The 20,814-nt window shown below is 35.9% G+C and overlaps 1 protein-coding gene across 1 annotated transcript in view; it reads right to left on the reverse strand.

Annotated features, from left to right (window-relative positions):
- Positions 1-20,814, reverse strand: part of RICTOR (RPTOR independent companion of MTOR complex 2) — a 93,603-nt gene that overhangs the window by 24,014 nt on the left and 48,775 nt on the right. Inside the window, exons 8-19 of the mRNA XM_081089103.1 lie at positions 20,507-20,676; positions 17,007-17,074; positions 11,473-11,540; positions 9,805-9,887; positions 7,907-7,994; positions 7,328-7,418; positions 5,870-5,936; positions 5,654-5,734; positions 3,821-3,921; positions 2,233-2,398; positions 1,827-1,928; positions 1,655-1,701 (exon numbers count right to left, since the gene is read on the reverse strand). Of these exons, the coding sequence (XP_080945229.1) occupies positions 1,655-1,701; positions 1,827-1,928; positions 2,233-2,398; positions 3,821-3,921; positions 5,654-5,734; positions 5,870-5,936; positions 7,328-7,418; positions 7,907-7,994; positions 9,805-9,887; positions 11,473-11,540; positions 17,007-17,074; positions 20,507-20,676 (1,132 nt within the window). The remainder of the gene's footprint in view (positions 1-1,654; positions 1,702-1,826; positions 1,929-2,232; positions 2,399-3,820; positions 3,922-5,653; positions 5,735-5,869; positions 5,937-7,327; positions 7,419-7,906; positions 7,995-9,804; positions 9,888-11,472; positions 11,541-17,006; positions 17,075-20,506; positions 20,677-20,814) is intronic.

Genomic DNA, 20,814 nt, shown 5'->3' on the forward strand with positions numbered 1-20,814 from the left:
ATTTGGTACATTACACACACGCACACACACACATGCACGTGCACACACACACACATCCCCCCAAAACACAACCCCCCCCCAACCCTTTATTTTAAAGAGATCTTTGTAGAATAAGAATTTTATAGTGAGATGCCTGAAAGAAGTTGTGGGGGAAAAAAGTGCTAGCAGGAAAAATGCAGATATATAACATGGCTAGAAGATAAGGTTGGATAAACAGCCACCTGGACATAAATTTTCTTCTATTGTATTTCATGAAGAACTTTGTAATATGGCTCTATAAATTAATCTTATACTAGGTAATTGTAACCATGTTATCACACTATGATTTTGTCATTTATTCTTCACAATTAGGCAAAAAGCCAAGTATAAAAGCTGCAAGTAAATTTTAGGTTACTGAATTTATGAAGCAATGAACATAATTTCTGATATTTCAATGTTCTAGTTTTTAACATTACGTTCTAAGCTTCCATTTAATTTACTTCAATTAATTTCATTCACTATAATCCAATCTAATAAATGTGCCAGTTACAGAAGTGGGAGAAACAGCTGAATGAGACATCATCTCTGTTCTCAGGGAGTATAAAAAGTTAGTGCTATGCCTCTTTATTCCACTGTGGTTTATATAGTCTACATCTTTCTCAAACTTTAATGCAGATATTAAATTAAAATCACAAGTTGGTAAATACAATAAAAAAAACATGATATAAAGGCCCCCTTTACTTCTCCAAGTAGATTCAGTACTGGTGGCTGGTTACCTACCTCAGAGGCAGTAAAATGCATGGCGGTACTAGAGAAGAGCATAGGAGCTGCAGTGCTGCATTTGCTATGAACATGAGTATGTCTTGGGGAAGGTGTGGAGTATTAACTTGATTAAGGAGGAAGAATGGCTAACCCTCCAAAGGCAGATGGGAATAGAAGTGAAATATTAATAATGGCCCTCATTTTGGGAGGGAAACACTATGTCCTTAATATGCCATTTCATACATTAGGATTAAGATTACTACATAATTGATATTATCCAATTTGAGAAACTTTTATATTAAGTACTTCATTTGCTCCAAAACTAAAACCACAATGTAAATAACTAGAAAGAAAATTAACTGATGCTTTCTGGTTATAAGACTATGTATATATAAAAATATATAAAAAGATGACCCCCGATTAACAATTTTTCCACTTTATCACGGTGCAAAAAAATACGCATTTGGTAGAAACTGTACTTTAAATTTTGAATTGTGAACTTTCCCCAGGCTGGCGATACATGGTACAATACTCTCTCCTGAGGCTGGGCAGTGGCAGCAAGCCGCTACTCCCAGGCAGGTATGTGATCATAAGGGTCAACAACCGATACTCTACAGCACACTGTGCTGCCGGAGTTTTTTATATATGGTGTTCTGAACACGTTCAAGGTAGGCTAAGATTTGATGTATGTTCAGTAAGTTAGATGTTATAATGCACTTTTGTCTTTCAACTTACAATGAGTTTATAGGCACATAATCCCATTGTAAGCCGAGGAGCATCTGTATGTATGTGTAAAATATACCAAGTATTATAATGTACATATGCATCTTCAAAGCACCCATTATTATTTTAGCATTAGGTATAATTCAAAGCTACGTTCTTTACACTTAAAAGAAAAATAGTTCTTACATACCTATGTAACTGTTCATCTTTATAGTTTCTTAGATTTACATTTGGCCACTAGAAAAACAAAATGTTTACATTATAAAAGTATTTACCAATTACCAAACATATAATTATGATGAATTCCAATGAATAATAAAATGAAGACAATCACACCATCACCAAGAAGTATCCTGTCATACCTTAAGAATGGTCCCTATAAGATTCCAATTCCATTCGAGATTCTCTTTATGTTGAAGGACTTGGCTATCTCTAAGGTTCATTAAAAGAGCCTCCTCTGTATCCTAAAATCATCAGAAATAAGGAAAACTAAGGCAAATTTTCTTACATCAGAAAAGTCTAAAATTTAAAAGCAAAAGAAAATATTTTTCATTTTAAAATGAATTATCAAATGTTTTTTACTTCTAAAGTTGTAAAAACACAACTCTAAACTGCCCAGTCATTATAAAACGTAGAAGCCATCGGGAAATCCATATGCATGAATAAAACTGAAAAGTCAAGCAAGTATATGTACTAGTACACTAAAATCCAAGCAAGTAAGTGATACTTAAGGAAACTGAGTTATAGATTGTGATTTCTTTTCAGTACCTTAAGAACAAATATATCTTTCTGAACTCTGAGATATTGATCCCGTTTCTGATGTGTTGCAATTGCTTTCTGAATAATGTGATCTAAATGAAGGCTGTAAGGCTTAGGTCCTCGTTTCTTCATTTCATGGAAGCGTTTTAAACAGTTCAAGGCTGCACTGGCTCTCCTAATGAGAAAAAGATTCAATTAACACTATAGCATAATTTTAAAGAGATCACTTTGGTAAATCACTCTATTAAAACACATAAATGCAAGGATAGAAATTATCACTGTAAAGTAAATTATCAAATCAAATTTGGAAATACAAAGAAAAAATATCAAGAACACTGGAAGAAATTCATGGCCATAAAAATTTAAGTCTATCAGGCTTTGGGAAAGCACATTTTTCCATCATGAAACTACTAAAATAAAAGCTGAAAGCTACGCTTACACATGTAAGCCTATAGTCAGGATCAAAATGGTCCCTAATGTCCAAAGTTTATAATTCAACTTCAGTTTGTTAAAAATTGTATTTTCATTGATAGAATTAAAATCAATAAATAGAATATTATTTATCTATAGTGAGGCCCACATGTATATTTCTGAATAAAGCCAACTAAACTTTTGAGAATGTATTATAACTGTCAACAAAATTACATAGTTCTGAACAGCTATGAATTACATTTCACTAATATTATATAAAATATGAGGTCCATATATAGATGATTGAGGATGTAACTGGAAAAAAAAAAAAAGGTACCCCTGTCCTAGACATAATCTTTACCAAATGAAAAAATTCCTACTAGCACTTCCCAGTCAAGTTCCTCCACCTTTATCTTATTTTATTAGCACTGGAATTTTAGCAGAGCTATAGCTATCTTATCATACTTTTGTTTATAGATTCTATATTTGCAATATATCCTTCAGAGTTTAGCTTACTTCAATGTCTCTAATAAGGGTTTCTAAATTCCAACATTAATTTAACCCCACATATAAAATACATTGTCAATCTTTGTGCTTTATTTATTTATTTATTTTTTATTTTTTATATATTTTATTGATTTTTTTACAGAGAGGAAGGGAGAGAGATAGAGAGTTAGAAACATCGATGGGAGAGAAACATCGATCAGCCGCCTCTTGCACATCTCCCACTGGGGATGTGCCCGCAACCCAGGTACATGCCCTTGACCGGAATCGAACCTGGGACCCCTCAGTCCGCAGGCCGATGCTCTATCCACTGAGCCAAACCGGTTTCGGCAATCTTTGTGCTTTATTAATTTGAAATAATTTAGATATTTTTTAAATAGCCTGAATTGCTGCTCAAAACATAAAAAAGTCCAAAAAAGTCACAACCAATGTTTTAGTGATCTGGTAGAAAGTCTATGTCCTTGTCCAAGAACATACTAGAAACATGCTAGAAAAAGTTTGTATTGTGGCCTACAGTACAAATTATTAAATAAAACTATTAATTTCCCCCTTATCTATAAGGCTTCCCTAAAAGAATTTCCAAGCATACCTTACACATACTACTTTATAAAAAGAAGAGGTTATCTAAATGGTGGGTATTAAAGGTGCCAGGCACAAACTTTGCCATAACTCTGATACTTACAGTCTCTTTTCCTTAGGGATATCAAAGGATGCTGCCATATTCATTAGGGTTGGCAGGCAGTGCAAATGATGGCTATGTGAATGAGGAAGAATTGTGTTTGCCTAAAATGAAACATAACATTTTATGAGAACTGAGAAATAGAAATATTTTATGTTCTAGATCAGCAGTTGCCAACCAGTGGTCCGTGGACCACAGGTGGTCGGTGAGGTCCGAAAGGTTGGCGATCGCTGTTCTAGATTATCCACAGATATAAAGCTAAAGACTCTGATTTACTTTCCAATATTTATAATTTTTTTCTTACCTACTTTCAATGAGAAGATGGAACAAATAGACTCACATTACATTAACAAAACTGTAAGTTTCATAGATCTTTTATTATAACATTAAATTATATTTTTTAAGTGGTAGACAAGTAAACTCAATTCTTAAATGATCTAAAAAACAATATATCAAAACTTATATCCAGAGCTATAATGTTACATTAAAAATATTTAAAATGCTAGATGCAATATAACTTATTAGTTGACTTCTTAAGTTTTAAAAATCATTATCAAACAGGTTTACTTCATATTCTGACATTTAAAATAAGAAACTTATTAACACTTGCTTTACAAATAAAATTCTACCACTCCATCTGCTTTTATCAATGAAGATAACTAAATTAATTAAATGTAGAAGCCAAAATATATAAGAATAATAAGCAATGACCTAATAACACTGCTATACTACTCAAAATTACCAGCTTTTATATTTCAAGAGAATCATGGAATTCTGATGTATAGGTAAAAGGAACAGAGGAAATGTTAAAATTAGTTCCTTTATATAAAAGCAAATAAATTTGGATATTGATATGCTTACAGGAAATATTTTAATAATTAATAATAATCAAACTTGAGAACCTGCAATATTACTTAATTCTTTCATAGATGGGCTGGAGAACAGAGTAGCAAGTGGCTAAATAAATGATAAACAAGAAAGTTATCATTCAACTCTGTTTAATTCTCTTTCCTTCACTCACACAACCCAGCTGCTATGTGGAAACAAACAAACAAAAAACAACTGGGCCAGCCGGTGTGGCACAGTGGTTGAGCATCAACCCATGCACCAGGAGGTTGCTGGGTTGACTCCCAGTCAGGGCACATGCCAAGGCTGCAGGCTCGATCCCCAGCAGGGCTGTGCAAGAGGCAGCCGAATGATGATGTTTCTCTCTCATCAATGTTTCTATCTCTCCCTCTCCCTTCCCCTCTCTCTAAAATCAATAAAAACAAATAAAAAAACAACTGGGATGTAGGGGTGCTAAAAAAACACAAACAAAAAAATACACTGCCAATAACAGCAAGTTATACATATAATTTTAAAAGACGTGCCATAGGGTTTCTTCTTCTTTAATGAGTTTAAAATGGTTCTTTTTATTTAGTATTAAGAGGTGACCTATAAACAAGAATTTCTATCTTACCATCAAAGTCCCTCATTGCTGGGAGTAAGGAATGGTCAGATCACTTTCCTAGCTCCCTTTTTCCAGAAGTTACTGATATCACAATATCACGGGAAAAAATAAATATTCCCACCCTGTGAACCTCACTACAAGTTGACAGAGAAGACTATGTTCAAACAAGGCAGTTATATTTAGAAATTTTGTAGTTTTCTAAATTTTAGGCAGAGTACCATATTCCATTCTAGCTGATTGAAGTAATTATCTATAGTTTTTTAATTCCTAAAAACAGAAAGTCTTTCTAAGAGCAATTAAGATTTATAGCACTCAAGTTGTTAATATTCAAAGTTAGTATAAAATATTAATGATATGAGGCATACTATTAATATGTAAAAGCTTACCATATGTAAAAGCTCTCCTAAAAGGATGGTAGCTCTAACTGAGATATGGTCATCGCTGTTTGTTATCACTTCAACCAAACCCTTTTAAAAATAAAAATAAAATACCATAGTTGCAAAATAGTACACATGAACATATTTATGCATCATCTGTCTGTTGCTCTGAAAAAATTTTGTTAGTAAAAATATATAAAATAAAATAGTGTTTATAAGTCTTACCTCTAAAAGTCCATTACGAATAAATGCGGAGAGTACCAGTGCCAAATAATTATCCATGAGGTCTGGCCTATAATAAACACAGCACAGAAACAGTCTCACTAATATTCATATATTACATAATCTACACCAATAAAAGACAAACATGCAAATTGACCATACCTTCGCTATGCCTTAAGCCACGCCCACCAGCTGATCAGAGCGACTATATGCAAATTAACCCAACCAAGATGGTGGCCAGCAGCCATGGAGCTGGAGCAAGCAGGAGGCTTGGTTGCCCCAATGATGGAGGAAGCCAAGCTTCCCGCTTGCTACAGCGGGTTCTGAGCTCCACTCAAAGCAACAAAGTTTCAATTATAGAAGGTAAATAAACCCCAGATACCTGCTTTCAGCTGGCTGTGGCCATGGAGCTGGAGCGAGGAGGCTTCCCTCCCACCCACCCTGGCCAGCTCTGAGCTCCTCTCAAGGCTACAAAGTTTCAATTATAGAAGGTAAATAAATCCCAGAATAAAAAAAAAAAAAGAAAAAAAGGAGAGGGGGGAGCTTCTGTCACCAGGGGGCTTGGCCAGCCTAAAAACGGCCCTCAGCCCCTCACCCAGACTGGCCAGGCACCCCAGTGGGGACCCCCCATGCTAAAGGGGGTGTGGCCAGCCTGAAAACAGCCATCAGCCCCTCACCCAGGATGGCCAAACCTCCATGGGGTGAGGGTCCCCACTGGGGGTGGGGGCTTGACCAGCCTGCAAACAGCCATCAATCCCTCACCCAGGCTGGCCAGGCACCCCAGTGGGGACCCCCACCCTGAAGGGGGTGTGACCAGCCATGCAAACACCCATCAGCCCCTCACCCAGGCTTGCCAGGCACCCCAGCGGGACCCCCACCCTGATCCGGGACACCCTTCAGGGCAAACCAGCCGGCCCCCACCCGTGCACCAGGCCTCTATCCTATATAACAAAAGGGTAATATGCAAACTGACCCTAACAGCAGAATGACTGGGAATGCCTGGTCACTATGACACACACTGACCACCAGGGGGCAGAGGCTCAATGTAGGAGCTGCCCCCTGGTGGTCAGTGCGCTCCCACAGGGGGAGCTCTGCTCAGCCAGGCTGATGGCTGCCAGTACAGCGGTGTGGCCTCTCCCCCTCCTCAGCAGCACTAAGGATGTCTGACTGCAGCTTAGGCCTGCTCCCCGCTGGCAATTGGACATCCCCCGAGGGCTGCCGGGCTGCCAGAGTTATGTCTGAGTGCCAGCTTGGGCCCGATCCCCCAAGGAGCGGGCTTAAGCCAGCAGGTGGACATCCTCTGAGGGGTCCCAGACTGCAAGAGGGCATAGGCCGGGCTGAGGGACCCGTCCCCAAACCCCCCCCCCCCCCAGTGCACCAATTTTTGTGCACCGGGCCTCTAGTTTAATATAAAAACAGTCATCACAATAAATTTGAACCATTTCTGTATCTAAATTCTACCTGGATCTGGCACGATGAGGAAGAATAGTTTTTGCTTCAGCTGCTACAAAGCCATCTGAGAGCCTCCAGCTGTCCTGGAATCTGCCTGGATCTAAAATAGTTAAAAATAAGTAGTTAGGAGAAAATTAAACAAGTGTATATAACTACAAGCTAGCCAGGCTATAAATAATCTTTTTAAATGTTGGTTAGGAAAGAAATAGGCTAAAAAAGGCATTCAGAAAAAAATGATTTATATAAATGTACACAAATCTAACTATTTTGGGACTCTGGGGTCATTTGTCTAAAATAAGAATTAGATTATATAATTTGTCTCCTCTTCCTTTCTTGGTCCATATTTTTATTAATTTCATTGCTCATTTGAAGAGCTAGGATGACAGGAGAAACTAAAAATTTCTTCTTTTTAGAAATTTATTGGAGGTTTTACTTTTATATTAATTTCATGCCACAATAATGCAATAAGAAAAGAAAATTATACTCAATATTTAGTTGAGTACTTTTTCTTTGAGGGATTGTGTCCATTAGGTTGCCATTTCAAAAATTATAACATTTGAATAGATGCAGATGCACCTTGATACTTACCTACACTGAGCAGCGCTTCTATGAACTCTTCAGTCACCACAGGCAGAGGAAGACGAAATATGTCATAAAGTACTTCAAGCAGACCTCTCTGCAAATGCAAATAAATACAGTTCATTAACTTTTATGGAGGAAAAAAATCTTTGCTTAAAGATGTATTGAATGTTCTATTCTCAAAATAAAAAACTGATAAAAACAGAACTAATAGGCTATACTACTCTCTGTCCGTGGATTCATTCTGACTCTGGCAGACAAAAAATCCAGGTTCCAGTCCAAAAATTTCTTTTCAAAATGGTGCACTGACCGGGAATTTCTCCATTAAGTCAGTCAACCCTCTTCAGGTCGAATGGAGAATTTCAAATTTCAAGCCCTTGCACCTGCCCCTCCAGGATGTCTACAAAATTGGTGGCATTGGTACTGTCCCTGTGGACACTGGTATTCCCAAACCCAGTATAACTAATGGTTATCTTTGCTCGAGTCAGACTTCAGTGTTATAACTGAAGTCTGTTGAAATGCATTATAAAACTTGAGTGAAGCTCTTTCTAGGGACAATGTGGGCTTCAATGTCAATGACGTGTCTATCTAAGATGCTCATCGTGCACCATGGCTGGGGACAGCCAAAATGACCCATGAAGCAGCTGGCTTCACAGCTCAGGTGATTATCCTGAACCATCTAGGCCAAACCTGTGCTGTTTGCAAGTTTGCTGATTAAACCTGTGAGAAGACTGATTGTCATTCTGGGAAGAAGCTGGAAGATCGCCCCAAATTCTAGAAATCTGTTGATACTGTCATCATTGCTGTGGTTCCTGGCAAGCCCAGGTGTGTTGAGAGCTCCTCCTATGGGTCATTTTGCTGTTCATGATATGAGACAGATGGTTGCTGTGGGTGTCATCAAAGCAGTGGGCAAGAAGGCTGCTGGAGCTGGCAAAGTCACCAAGTCTGCCAGAGGTCTCAGGATCTCAGAAGGCTACATGAGTATTGCCACTAATACCTGACACCCAGTCTTAATCAGCACTGGAAGGAAGAACAGTCTCAGAACTGTTGTCTCTATTGGCCATGTATATTCAATAGTTTAAAAAAATGGTTACTGATAATGCATTGAAAACCTTCAGAAGGGAAAATGTTTGTGGACCATTTGTTCTGAGAGAGGAGGAGGGGGACTTTAAATTATTAAGTTTTTAAAATTAATACTTTTCAATGAAAACCACTTGACCATTTGTCACACAATTTTGAGACCCACTAAAACATAGTTTCTTAAGAGAGAAAAAAACAAAAACCACCAAAAAAACAAACGAACAAACAAAAACACTACTGCTATCAGGCCTATATTAGATAAATTTAATCTCTTCAATAAATCTTTAGTAACCCCACTGTACACATGAAGACACGGGTTTAAAGGTTAAAAGCAATATGCCTACCCAGCAGGCATGACTCAGTGATTGAGCATTAACCTATGAACCATGAGGTCACAGTTTGATTCCCAGTGTCCTGGTGTGGGCTTGATCCCTAGTGGGGGTGTGCTGAAGGCAGCCAATCAATGATTCTCTTTCATCACTCATGTTTCTTTCTCTCTCTCTTTCTCTCACACATACTCTCTCTTTCCCTTCCTCTATGAAATCAATAAAAATAAGTATTTTTAAAAAGTAGTATGCCCAAGGTCATAGAACTATAAGTAAAACTAGTAGTCAAACTTCAATCAACCAGACTCCAAAAACTATGTCCCTTTATCACTGCTGAGTAAGAAGTCAACTAAACTGCCCCAACCTCTAGGTGCCTGTTTCTGGATCTTTCCACCTATAAAACCACATCCATTTCCACCATCACCTGAAATAACCTTTTTACAATTACTTTCTTCTATTAAAAGTCCAGAAAATGAAACAATCAGAATAACTTTTACAAACCCTTATTTCCATATTTGGTATGCAAAGTACTCCAATTAGAGATTGAATCCCAGAGTTTCCAGGTTTACATAAATTAATAATACCTAAAGTATAAAAAGAAAAAAAATCATTGACTTGAATTTCAAAAAAAATTAGTAATCTATATTTTCTCTTTGAGTTTGGGTTCAAAATTATTTGCTTAAGTCACCAAAATGGTATTTCTCAAACTCTGATGTTTGATGCAATGTGAGAGATTACAGATTATGATACAGTCTCTATAGATCATACTCTGCACTAATCAGGAAAACGGGTGGTTGCATCTCATGAAGCAACTGTGTTCTGGAGTTCATTTGTCAATCAATTTTGGATTTTGTAATATATATAATAATGTTACAAATATACAAAAGCTTATAACTCATGAACAGTACCACAGTGTCTAAATACTATTTATGAAATTATTTCTGTGAGAAAAATGTTTTCAGAGTTCTATCTTATAATGCCGGTATTTTTCTCCTTACTTCATTAGGAGGGTTGAAAACTCTCAACCGTCTAAGTTTCTAATGATGGATCAGTATATAAGGGACAGAGGACAAACTGAAGCACGGTAGAAATAATGTTTAAGAGATGCAAGGGAATAGAATGGCAGAGCTTAGAGACTGGAGGTAAGGAGAATGATAGTAGCTAGGCTGTCCTAGTGGTTATAGCAGGATAGAATTCATGTGTTGGTAAGACAGAAACTGCTCTAATGGCAAAGAAGTTGAAGAATGGCAAAAGATGATAGTTGTAGCTAAAGGAAACTAAGTTAGAGTGAATTCTGAAGTAAGGGCAGTGACAGTTAAACTTGGCAGAAGGACTGTGTTGGTTTCTATGTTAAAATAGTGCGTGGAGGCTGGTTAAGTATAAAAAAGAATGTGTGATCGCTGGGCCCTCATAAATACCTAGCTTATCCACGAGGGTAAGGAGAAACAGGTAGTCATGAGGACACAGCATGAATGGAGATTTTACCAAAGCACTGAGAGGTCAGGGGAAGTCACTGAATACATACTGGCTAGGGGCCAATGGCTGGGATAGTAATCTGTATGGAAAAGATATCTTAGCATTACCTAGGTAACACAGATATGTTTAGGAAAATGTTCTTCTGTTTACTGCTACACTCCTTTGTATGCTATTCCTTAAATTATTCTACAAAGTCAAGAAGGAAGAAGGTATTTATTAATATAAAATAGCACACTTAGTGCTGGTATTATTTTAAGAAATATGTTTGCTTTCTATTCCACAGAAAGATAAAGCATGCTTACTCCCTCTTCTCAAGAAATGTAAGATTACTAATAGCCTACACCTTGCTTATTTGGTATTAATTATGTTTTATATTGTCCTTTTAGGTAAACTTTAGTTACATATACAGCTAACACCCTCATATATACATATATATAACCATATATATATACATCCATATATATACACATACATCTATATATATATAGATGTGTGTGTATACACACACACACATATATATCACGTTTAATTTTTTTAATTGCCCAGGTAATCCTGAATACATAGACTTACAAATAGTCAATTTTAATAATTCTGTGCAAATTCTTTTAGGTCTAAAAATAACATGTAAGACTAGATTAACATCTACATTAGATGCAGCATAATAACGTTTGAAAACAAAGCCAAGTAACTTACCTGCCCATGACCGGAATGTTGCTATGATTCCCATTTTACTGGCTAGAAACCTTGCTTCTCTGTCTTCTCTGTGTGCGGTAGTGGAGGGGAGGAAAGAGGGCGTCAAAGAAATATGTTAAAATAAAAAGTGAGTTTTTCCTGGTATTGTATCAGAATAAGCGCTATCATTAGTTAGCAATTAAGTATTTACACAGGAAATTAAACAACTTGTTAAAAAAAACAAAGATTAGATCTACCTCAAAGCAAATTACCTAATTACATGGGAAACTCCAATTGAAGATTCACAACATGGTTTAAAATAAGTTACTCCCTCTGTCCCATAATATAGGTAGCAAATGAATATTTAAACGGGAATTATTGGCAAATGCAGCTCTAAGTTATGTTGTAGCGCAAAATTGCGAAGCCTTCAATCAAAATCAATGTTTCATGACATCTGTCATTTGTTTTGACACATCTTTCAATTTTTAGGTTAATCTAATTATTACGAATTATAACTATTTTTCTAATATCATCCGCTGATCGAAATCAGTTGTTTTATTTCAGTTGAATATCAACCCAATGTAAAAGTAAGATGAAAAAAACAGAGTTTTCAAGCAAAGATCGAGTTGCGATTGTCCAGTTCTTGATGCATCAAAAGAAAAAGGGAAAGTTGCAGAAAGGTGCAATTACATTAGCTGCAAAACAATTTAAGTGCAACAGAATGACCATATCAAGAATCTGGAAACGTGCTTCTGAAAATAATTGTTAAGGAGAATCTTATGCTAATGTTGATTCTTTGAAAAAAACAAAACTGTGGACATAAATGCAAAGATTATGGAGGAAAACTTGAAAAACGTAGACACATTCCTCTCAGCAGAAGAGGCGCCATGTTAGCCTTTGATAACATTTCTCCCGAAATACTGGGTAATAAGCTTCTGTCACTTCAACAACGTATGCTGGGAGCAATGAAGAACGATGGCTCCTATCATTTTAAGCTCACGCATATAAAGCAAAGCTTCGCAGCCAAGGGATCCTACCTACAGGTTTAAAATGCAGTAACAAAATTATTGAAAAATCCAGAAACTATCTGAACACTCAAAATAAAAATTAGGAGTACTATTTTTAATTAATTGTTTAATTTAATCTAGTTTTTTTTTTATAATAAATGTTGCATTCTATATTTGTTTTCTTTTGCTACTATTATTACGGGACAAATTACATTCATCAACTGCTACTATTATTATGGGACAGAGGGAGTATAAATTTTGACTTTTCTATTTAGTTCTACATTTCCTGCTCTTTTGGAAAAATATTCTTAGATAGCTCATTAACACCTTTAATTGACCACTGGAGACAACACCAGCCTGCTTAGTAAGCATTTCTCTCTGGAGGCTGCCCCTCAGGAGAGAAAACTACCATGTAAACCTCTTACTTTTATCACGTGTATTCAAGTTGCTTCAAAATTTTTACCCAAACTTATTTGAGCATTTTCAACAAGCAAGCTCAACACCTACTCACTGAAATGTTATTAAATAACTGGATAGTGTTAATATCAACAGCTTCTTTCTACTTTGTAGTTGTGTATCCAATCATCTCACTTGTTCCTTTCTATGCAATAGTTTATGACAATTAAGCAACAGAACTATAGTTTTGACCCTTCAACAACATAGGTCTGAACTGCACAGATCCACTTAAATGCAGATTTTTATTTATAAATATGTACAGTACTGTAAATGCATTTCCTCTTCCTTATGATTTTCTTAACGTTTTCTTTTTTCTTGCTTATTTTAAGAATGCAGTATATTTGTATTTAAGTTTTGGGGGAGACAAAAATTATACACAATTTTCAATTGTGCAAGGTGTCACACCAAACCTGCATGTTGTCTAGGGGTCAACTGTATTTATATTGGTTAAACATTTTCCATGGGTGACTTATGACCAGTTTCAATGCATCTAGCTGTCTTATACTCCATGCCACCTCAACCATCTCTACCCTGTCAACTGTCCATTTTTTTCTGTGCCCTCTTTTATTCTTCCCTAACAGAGTTCTTAACAGTTTTGAGAATACAGAAATCAAGAGAATTGGGAAAGAAAAAACAGAAGGGATACAAATTTTAAAAAGACAGAAAATCAAAGAGCAGTAATCAGGTAGTCTACGAGAGAAATGAAACATTTAAAAACACATACACAAAAACAAACAAACTAAGCTCTATAGCATCACTTAAAATGAGAATATAACAGAAACTAAAATGGGGGAGTAAGGGTGGTGGAAGAAATGAGAATTGGATAACTGTCTAAGTTTTCAATGCTCCTTCTCTTAAAAATGTTAGTAATATCACTTCTATCAACTGCATGGTCATCCATTTTCTAACCTACTCACTAAATCTGTAGTATTTAAAAAAAAAACAACACATTTATTTCCTTATTCCCTGCCAAAATGTACTCATGCTCCCATTAAATGCCCACACTCCAGAAACTTAGTATAAGTAAAGTTCAGACCCAAATAGGAAAAAAAGAATTTGGTGAAATGTATTTTCCCTCTTCTAAGTAAAAAATACCCCGGGTGCTCTCTTGCTTATCCTGATAAATGCCCCCACCCCCTTGTGATTCTGTGTCCTAATCCCTGGATCCTGTGTACTGTATATGATATCACCACAATGATAGTGATTATTTTATGCTTATAGCCCAGAAGACCCTAAGAAAGGGAGATTGTTGGTAGGCTTTATCCAACTGAAAAGTTTTCTCTAGCTGGTGGCAGACAAGCAAGTCTGAGAGAGATTCAAAGCACAAGGATTCGAGCAATTCTTGCTGTATTTGAAGATGGAAGGAACCATGTGGCAAAGAAAGAGGGTGGTTTCTAGAAGCTGAGAGTAGGCCCTAGCTAACAGTCAACAAGGAAACAGAGTCCTAAGTTGTAGCACAGCAAGGAAGTGAATTCTGCCAACAACCTGAGTGAGGTTGAAAATGGATTTTTCACCACAACCTCCAGATAAGAGCCATACCAGACTTCTGAGTTACCAAATTCTGAGCTAATAAAATGATGTTATTTCAACCTGCTACACATTGGTAGTAATTTGTCACAAAGCAATAGAAAATGCATGTGCTCTCCATCAATAAAGAGAATGTCCAAGTGTCATTTAAAAAGTCAAGAAAAGGGGCTTAAAAATCCTGCATTCAAAACTTAGCAAAAACAGGTTGGAGAAGTCTTTTTTTATTTTTTATTTTATTTTATTTTATAGTTTAAAGTATTACAGATAGTAGTACATGTGTCTCCTTCCAACCACCCCACTGACCTCCCCCCGGCCTCCCCTACCCCTTAGCACATGCCCTCACCCGACCCCCCAGTGTCTTGTGTCCATTGGTTATGCTTATGTGCATGCATACAAGTCCTTCAGTTGATCTCTTACCTCTCTCCCCCTCCCCAAACTCCCCAGCCTTCCCGCTGTAATTTGACAGTCTGTTCCATGCTTCTCTGCCTCCGTATCTTTTTGTTCATCAGGTTATAATGTCGTGTATTATCCCTAAATGAGTGAGATCATGTGGTATTTTTCTTTCACTGACTGGCTTATTTCACTTAGCATAATGCTCTTCAGTTCCATCCGAGCTGTTGCAAATGGTAAGAACTCCTTCTGTTTTATATTAGCATATTATTCCATTGTGTAGATGTACCATAGTTTTCTAATCCACTCATCTGCTGATGGGCATTTAGGCTGTTTCCAAATTTTGGCTATTGTAAATTGTGCTGCTACGAACATAGGGGTGCATATATCCTTTTTGATTGGTGTTTTTGGTTTCTTGGGATATATTCCTAGAAGTGGTATTACTGGGTCAAATGGCAGTTCCATTTTTAAATTTTTGAGGAAACGCCATATTTTCCACAATGGCTGCACCAGTCTGCATTCCCACCAGCAGTGAAGGAGGGTTCCTTTTTCTCCGCATCCTCTCCAGCACCTGTCATTTGTTGATTTGTTGATAGCCATTCTGACAGGTGTGAGGTGGTGCCTCATTGTCATTTTGATTTGCATCTCTTGGATGATTAGTGACTTTGAGCATGTTTTCATGTGTCTCTTGGCTTTCTGAGTGTCCTCTTTCGAAAAGATTCTATTTAGGTCCTTTGCCCATTTTTTGTTTGGATTGTTTATCTTCCTTTTGTTGAGTTGTATGATTTCCCTGTAAATGTTGGAGATAAAACCCTTATCGAAGATAACACTGGCAAATATATTCTCCGATGCAGTGAGCTTTCTTGTTGTGTTGTTGATGGTTTCTTTTGCTGTGCAGAAGCTTTTTATTTTTTATATAATCCCACTTGTTTACTTTCTCCTTAGTCTCTTTTGCCCTAGGATCTGTGTCTGTAAAGATATTGCTACGACATATGTCTGCAATTTTGCTGCGTATGGAGTCTTGTAGGGTTTTTATGGTTTCCCGTCTTACATTTAAGTCGTTTAGCCATTTGAGTTTGTTTCTTAAACAGAGAACATCTTTGCTCAGGACATGATATGTTAGGATGTAGTAAGTCCACAGTGATAAAGGTGATTAAAGATATAAAACCACTGTTTTGAATTCAGGCGAAAAATGAAAAACAATAAAAATATAGGCATATTTCATTGTTCCAAACTTAGTGAGGAATTTTAATAGCAACAGCTCAAAATAAGCAAGTATGTCTGCAACCCAACAATCCTACTAGGAAAACACCTCATAGCATATTTACTGGAACTGTGTCATACATACTGTACATTATTTGACCTCTGAATCAGTTTAATTCAGTAAAAGGTTATTCTAGGATATCTAGTGAACTATGTGCTTTTCTCTCGCGAAAGACCCTGAAAATTATCCTCTCATTTCTAGAAAATAATCTTTACTCTAACTCCTTTTATTTCCCTTTGAACCTTACTCTCAAAATTCTACCTACACTATCTTCCTGTTTACTCAATTTGTTAAGGAAGCTCTTCATTCCATCCCCCTTATTTCATTCTTTTAGTCTCTCAATGTAACTATGTTAAAAATACATACAATAAAAAAAAAACAAAACACCAAAGATCTAGTTTTCTACTGCAGCCTAACTTACTTTTTAAGAAAATTCTCACCCAAGGATATGGGCTATATTTTTAGAGAGAGGAAGGGAGAAGAGAAGAGGTGAATGGGGGGTGGGGGGGGGGGAGGGGGGGGGAGAGAGAGAGAGAGAGAGAGAGAGAGAGAGAGAGAGAGAGAGAGAAAGAGAGAGGAACATCGATTGGTTGCCTCCTGTGCACACCTTGACCAGGATCAAACCCACAAACCAAGTTTGTGCCCTGACAAGGAATCGGATCCACAACCTTCTGGTGTACAGGATGATGCTCCAAACGATTGTGCCACCAGCCAGGGCATAACTTACACTTTTTAAATAAGAAATTAACTCTAAGTCTTTAATTACATTAGCAGAGACTTACAACGTAACTCCATGAAATAATACATTTACTCAAACTCACACTGTCTGGCTCTACATGCAATCAGACAAATTTAAAACTTTAACAGTAACACACGCCATCTTTAAAGTTATAGGAACACATGATACTTACTTGAGCTGTCCTTCAGCTGTATCTGGACTATGTCTGTAGTGAAAATCAGTATAGGGCGCTAAAATTCGCTAATAAAAAGAAAAGCAGGAAGAGAAAAAGTGTCCTTATTGTAAAATGCATTCTTTCTGTAACAAGCTAAAATTAATTCTACTTCTCTTTATCCTTAATTGGGTATACTGTTTGAGAAACTTATTTCTTTAAATTCATCATCAACAAATATATTTGAGTAATTTTTTAAATGTAGAAATTGAATTTTTGAAATATTAAATTGAGGTATAACAGAAATGTATGATTTGATGGATTTTCTCAAACTAAGTGCTCTCCTTTACCCAGCACCAGATGAAGAAAATATCAGCAGCCTCAAAACCTCCTTACCCCCCTTTGTACTCACAAGTCACTTCTGACCCCAGGATTACTACCCTGACCTCTAACACTATGAGTTAGTTTTGCCTATTTTTGAACATTATTTAAATGGTTTTACTTTATAAATTAATTCTGCTCTTGTTGTTAGTATAAAGAAATATAAACTATTTTTGTGTATTGTCCCTGTATTTAGCAACCTTGCTATAAATTCACTAATTTTAGTACTTTAACCACTCCATCTCATTTTCTAAAGTCTCTCACTGCCTATTGCATTACTGATCTGAATTTTAATTTTAAATAATTTAAGATACAGAAAACATCACTGATATTGTTTTTGACGATCAGTATTTTTTTATATTTACTTATATATTTTTTCCTTCCTCCATTTCCTTGTCTTAGATTATTTTCCTTCTGATTGAGAACTCCCTCTAGCCATTCTTTCTTTGTTTTTAAACAATAAATATTAATTATCTCACATGGTTTCTGTAGGTTAAGGCTACTGATCATCTTTTCCTGATCACCAACTGAGTTAAATTGAGACTATGTTGCAATTTTGATAAGCTATAGTGAGTACACTTCAGTTTTCCTGTGCCTATAGTATGGCCCTCCAGTGCTTTCAATAGAAAGCTTAACAAGTATTTTTCTCCTTAGAGTTTATTTTTTCTTAAGTTTTGAACAAAGATCTTTAGCTATCCATCCAGGATAGCTTTAGATTTGGGGAAATGTCAAGAACAGGAATCAGCTATGAAATGTCCAGTTTTGTCACTTTAGTAACACACAACTGCCAAATGCTCCTCCTGTTTTTCTGATCTCAGCAAAAACCCATGTGGATTTTCAGCTTGTAATTATATCTTGATCAGTAAGTGGACCCAGGAAAGAAAGCAATTGCATAATCAGTGTATACTACTTCTTAAAGGCCTTTCATTGTTTGCTCATGGCCCCCACCTAGGCCTTTGCATCCTATGCACTGGAGACTGCAGCATATTCCACTGTGCTTTCCTCAGGTTTTAACATGGTAGCTTCTACTTGGCACAGATTCTCATTTCAGCAAATGTCTGGAGGGGTAAGACAGACTTGGTAGACTTTTCATATCTCCAGGCTTGTCATGCCATAACCCCTAAGACTGCCAAATAATCCGGTCTTCTATCTAGGCTTTGGTCCTATTTTTAGTTGCTAGCCCAATCTGCAAGTGCTCCCAAGGGCATCTATGGATCTTCAGGGCAACTCTCCAAGTATCTTCCTTCCTTCCTGGTCCTTGTTGCTTTCGCAGCTCTATACTGAATTAAACGTATGATTTCCACAAATACCCAGTTTTTCTTGTTTTCCATAGCAGATGCTATGAACTACTCTATCCCACTCTGAAGTGTAAGTTTAATAAATGTTTCTTAAATTTACTTTAAATTACAGTTAATTTACAACCTTTACAGAGTATCTATTTTATTAACATTATTATATTAAATCTACATTTTTTCCTGAGATCAAAACACATTACATATAATATAAATAGAAGCTAGGGTAAATTTAAAAAAGGGTTTCTAACAGGAGGAAGATTTGGGCCTAACAACAGACAGTAGCACTGAAAATGTTTTTTGTTTTTTTGTATGTAGAAAAGGGAACCAATTATCAATTTACAGTGAAAATTGATAAAATTTAACACAGAGAAATGAGGACAATATTCTCTTTGCTGCAGTTTCTACAATGAAGAAGATGTTAAAGTAAAAGATGATGATGATAAAGTAGATGATGATGATGTTAAGTACCATCCAAGGCAACCAGTATTAGTTAGGTATTTATTTTGTGCCAAGTACTAAATAAAATATTTTATGTAGATTAGAATTAATATGTGAGAAGCACTTGAAAAATAATGCCTAACTCATTATAAGCTTTACATTAGTATTAGCTACTGCTATTATTACTGCTACCGCTGCTGCTGCTACCGCTATTATTACAGTACTTATTCTTCACAACTCTTCAAGGTATAAACCATGACCTTCATTTTACCTAAGAATAAATGGGCCCAGGACAGGCTAATAAGTAGTCCCAAATCATAAAGCTAGTAGGTCATACAGCAAAAAATCAAAACCAGATCTGTTCAGCCCAAAGTCTATGTGCTTAATCACTGTGCTATTCTGAGGGATCTTGTTAAGGAAAAAAGAAACTAATTTTGTGGTTTTAAAGAACAAGATAGGAGCAAAGATATAGCCATCTACTTAAACATCTAACATATTATTTGAAGTTGTTTTCACTTTGGGCTTTTTAATCTGCTTTACAATTAAACAAAAAGGAACAAAAAGGAGGCCTACACATATTATCTTCCTTCACTATAATAATCTTGCCAATCTTAAAATTATAGATTTTTAAAAATAAAACACACACAAAAGAATGTAAAGCTATACATACAGTAAAATGTAAAAAATGCCAGTCTATTCCCATTGGACTACCTAAAGTAATGTATTTAAAATCACATATAGAGAAGAATATTGTACTTAAATCTGTTGGTACGGTATAAGCTAATGTCAATGTTAAAATCTAAAACATTTTTAATATCCCTAAGAGAAACAAAACTAACATTTAGGACAAATTTTATATAAAATGATTTAGAGAAACAAACTAGGGCACAATAAATTTTTATACCTGGCATAATTTCAACCCCAATACAAACAAATTTTGAGTTTAAACTTACTCTAAATGATATCTGTAATGAACAACAATGTACTATAGTCACACAAATAAACTATTAGAATATTGTGTGTGGTAATTCTGTTCTAACTTCCACTATATACTTTATTATAAAAGACTAATCATTTTAGTCTAACTATGAAAAACAATGAATTAGTAAAAAAAATTTTTAATGTCTTCTATTTCTTTCAAGTATATATGGTCATTAGTTGCTAACAAGTGCTTCTAAGTTCAGAGACTTTTAGCATGGTTTAGATAAATAAATGGTGTATTTTTAGCAAGACCTATTCACAAACAACATATTAAAGTCTTTAGCTATACAATATTGCTGGGAATAAGCCAGTATTAGTAAATTTAGGTTTGATAATGCTGTGCTGCATTTACTTACTTTAAAATTGTGAAGTGAGAGTTGTATTTAAAGTCATTTTAAAACTAGTAAAGAATATTAAAGTTCCTACCTCTAATTCTACATCAGCTCGCACATATTGTCGGGTCTTTGGATGATTAAGGAGGTGCAAAATTGTAGTAATGAGGGCCTCATTTATTCGACTTAATTGGCAATCGATCACGTTTTTCAAGATGGTGTTTAGTCCACCTCGAAGGGCCACCACCTCTGGATTCTGAAGTGCTAAAATAAAAAAGAAAAACTTAATATATTATATAGGGGATAATTAACAAAAAATATTCTGAAATCGGGGCTTTTATTTTAAAACAATTTCCTTTCTGACTTGGAAAACTCTCTAGTTTGAAAAGGGCACGTGGATAC

This window comes from Myotis nattereri, assembly GCF_964212035.1.
Source record: "Myotis nattereri genome assembly, chromosome: 4".
Classification (NCBI taxonomy): Eukaryota; Metazoa; Chordata; class Mammalia; order Chiroptera; family Vespertilionidae; genus Myotis; species Myotis nattereri.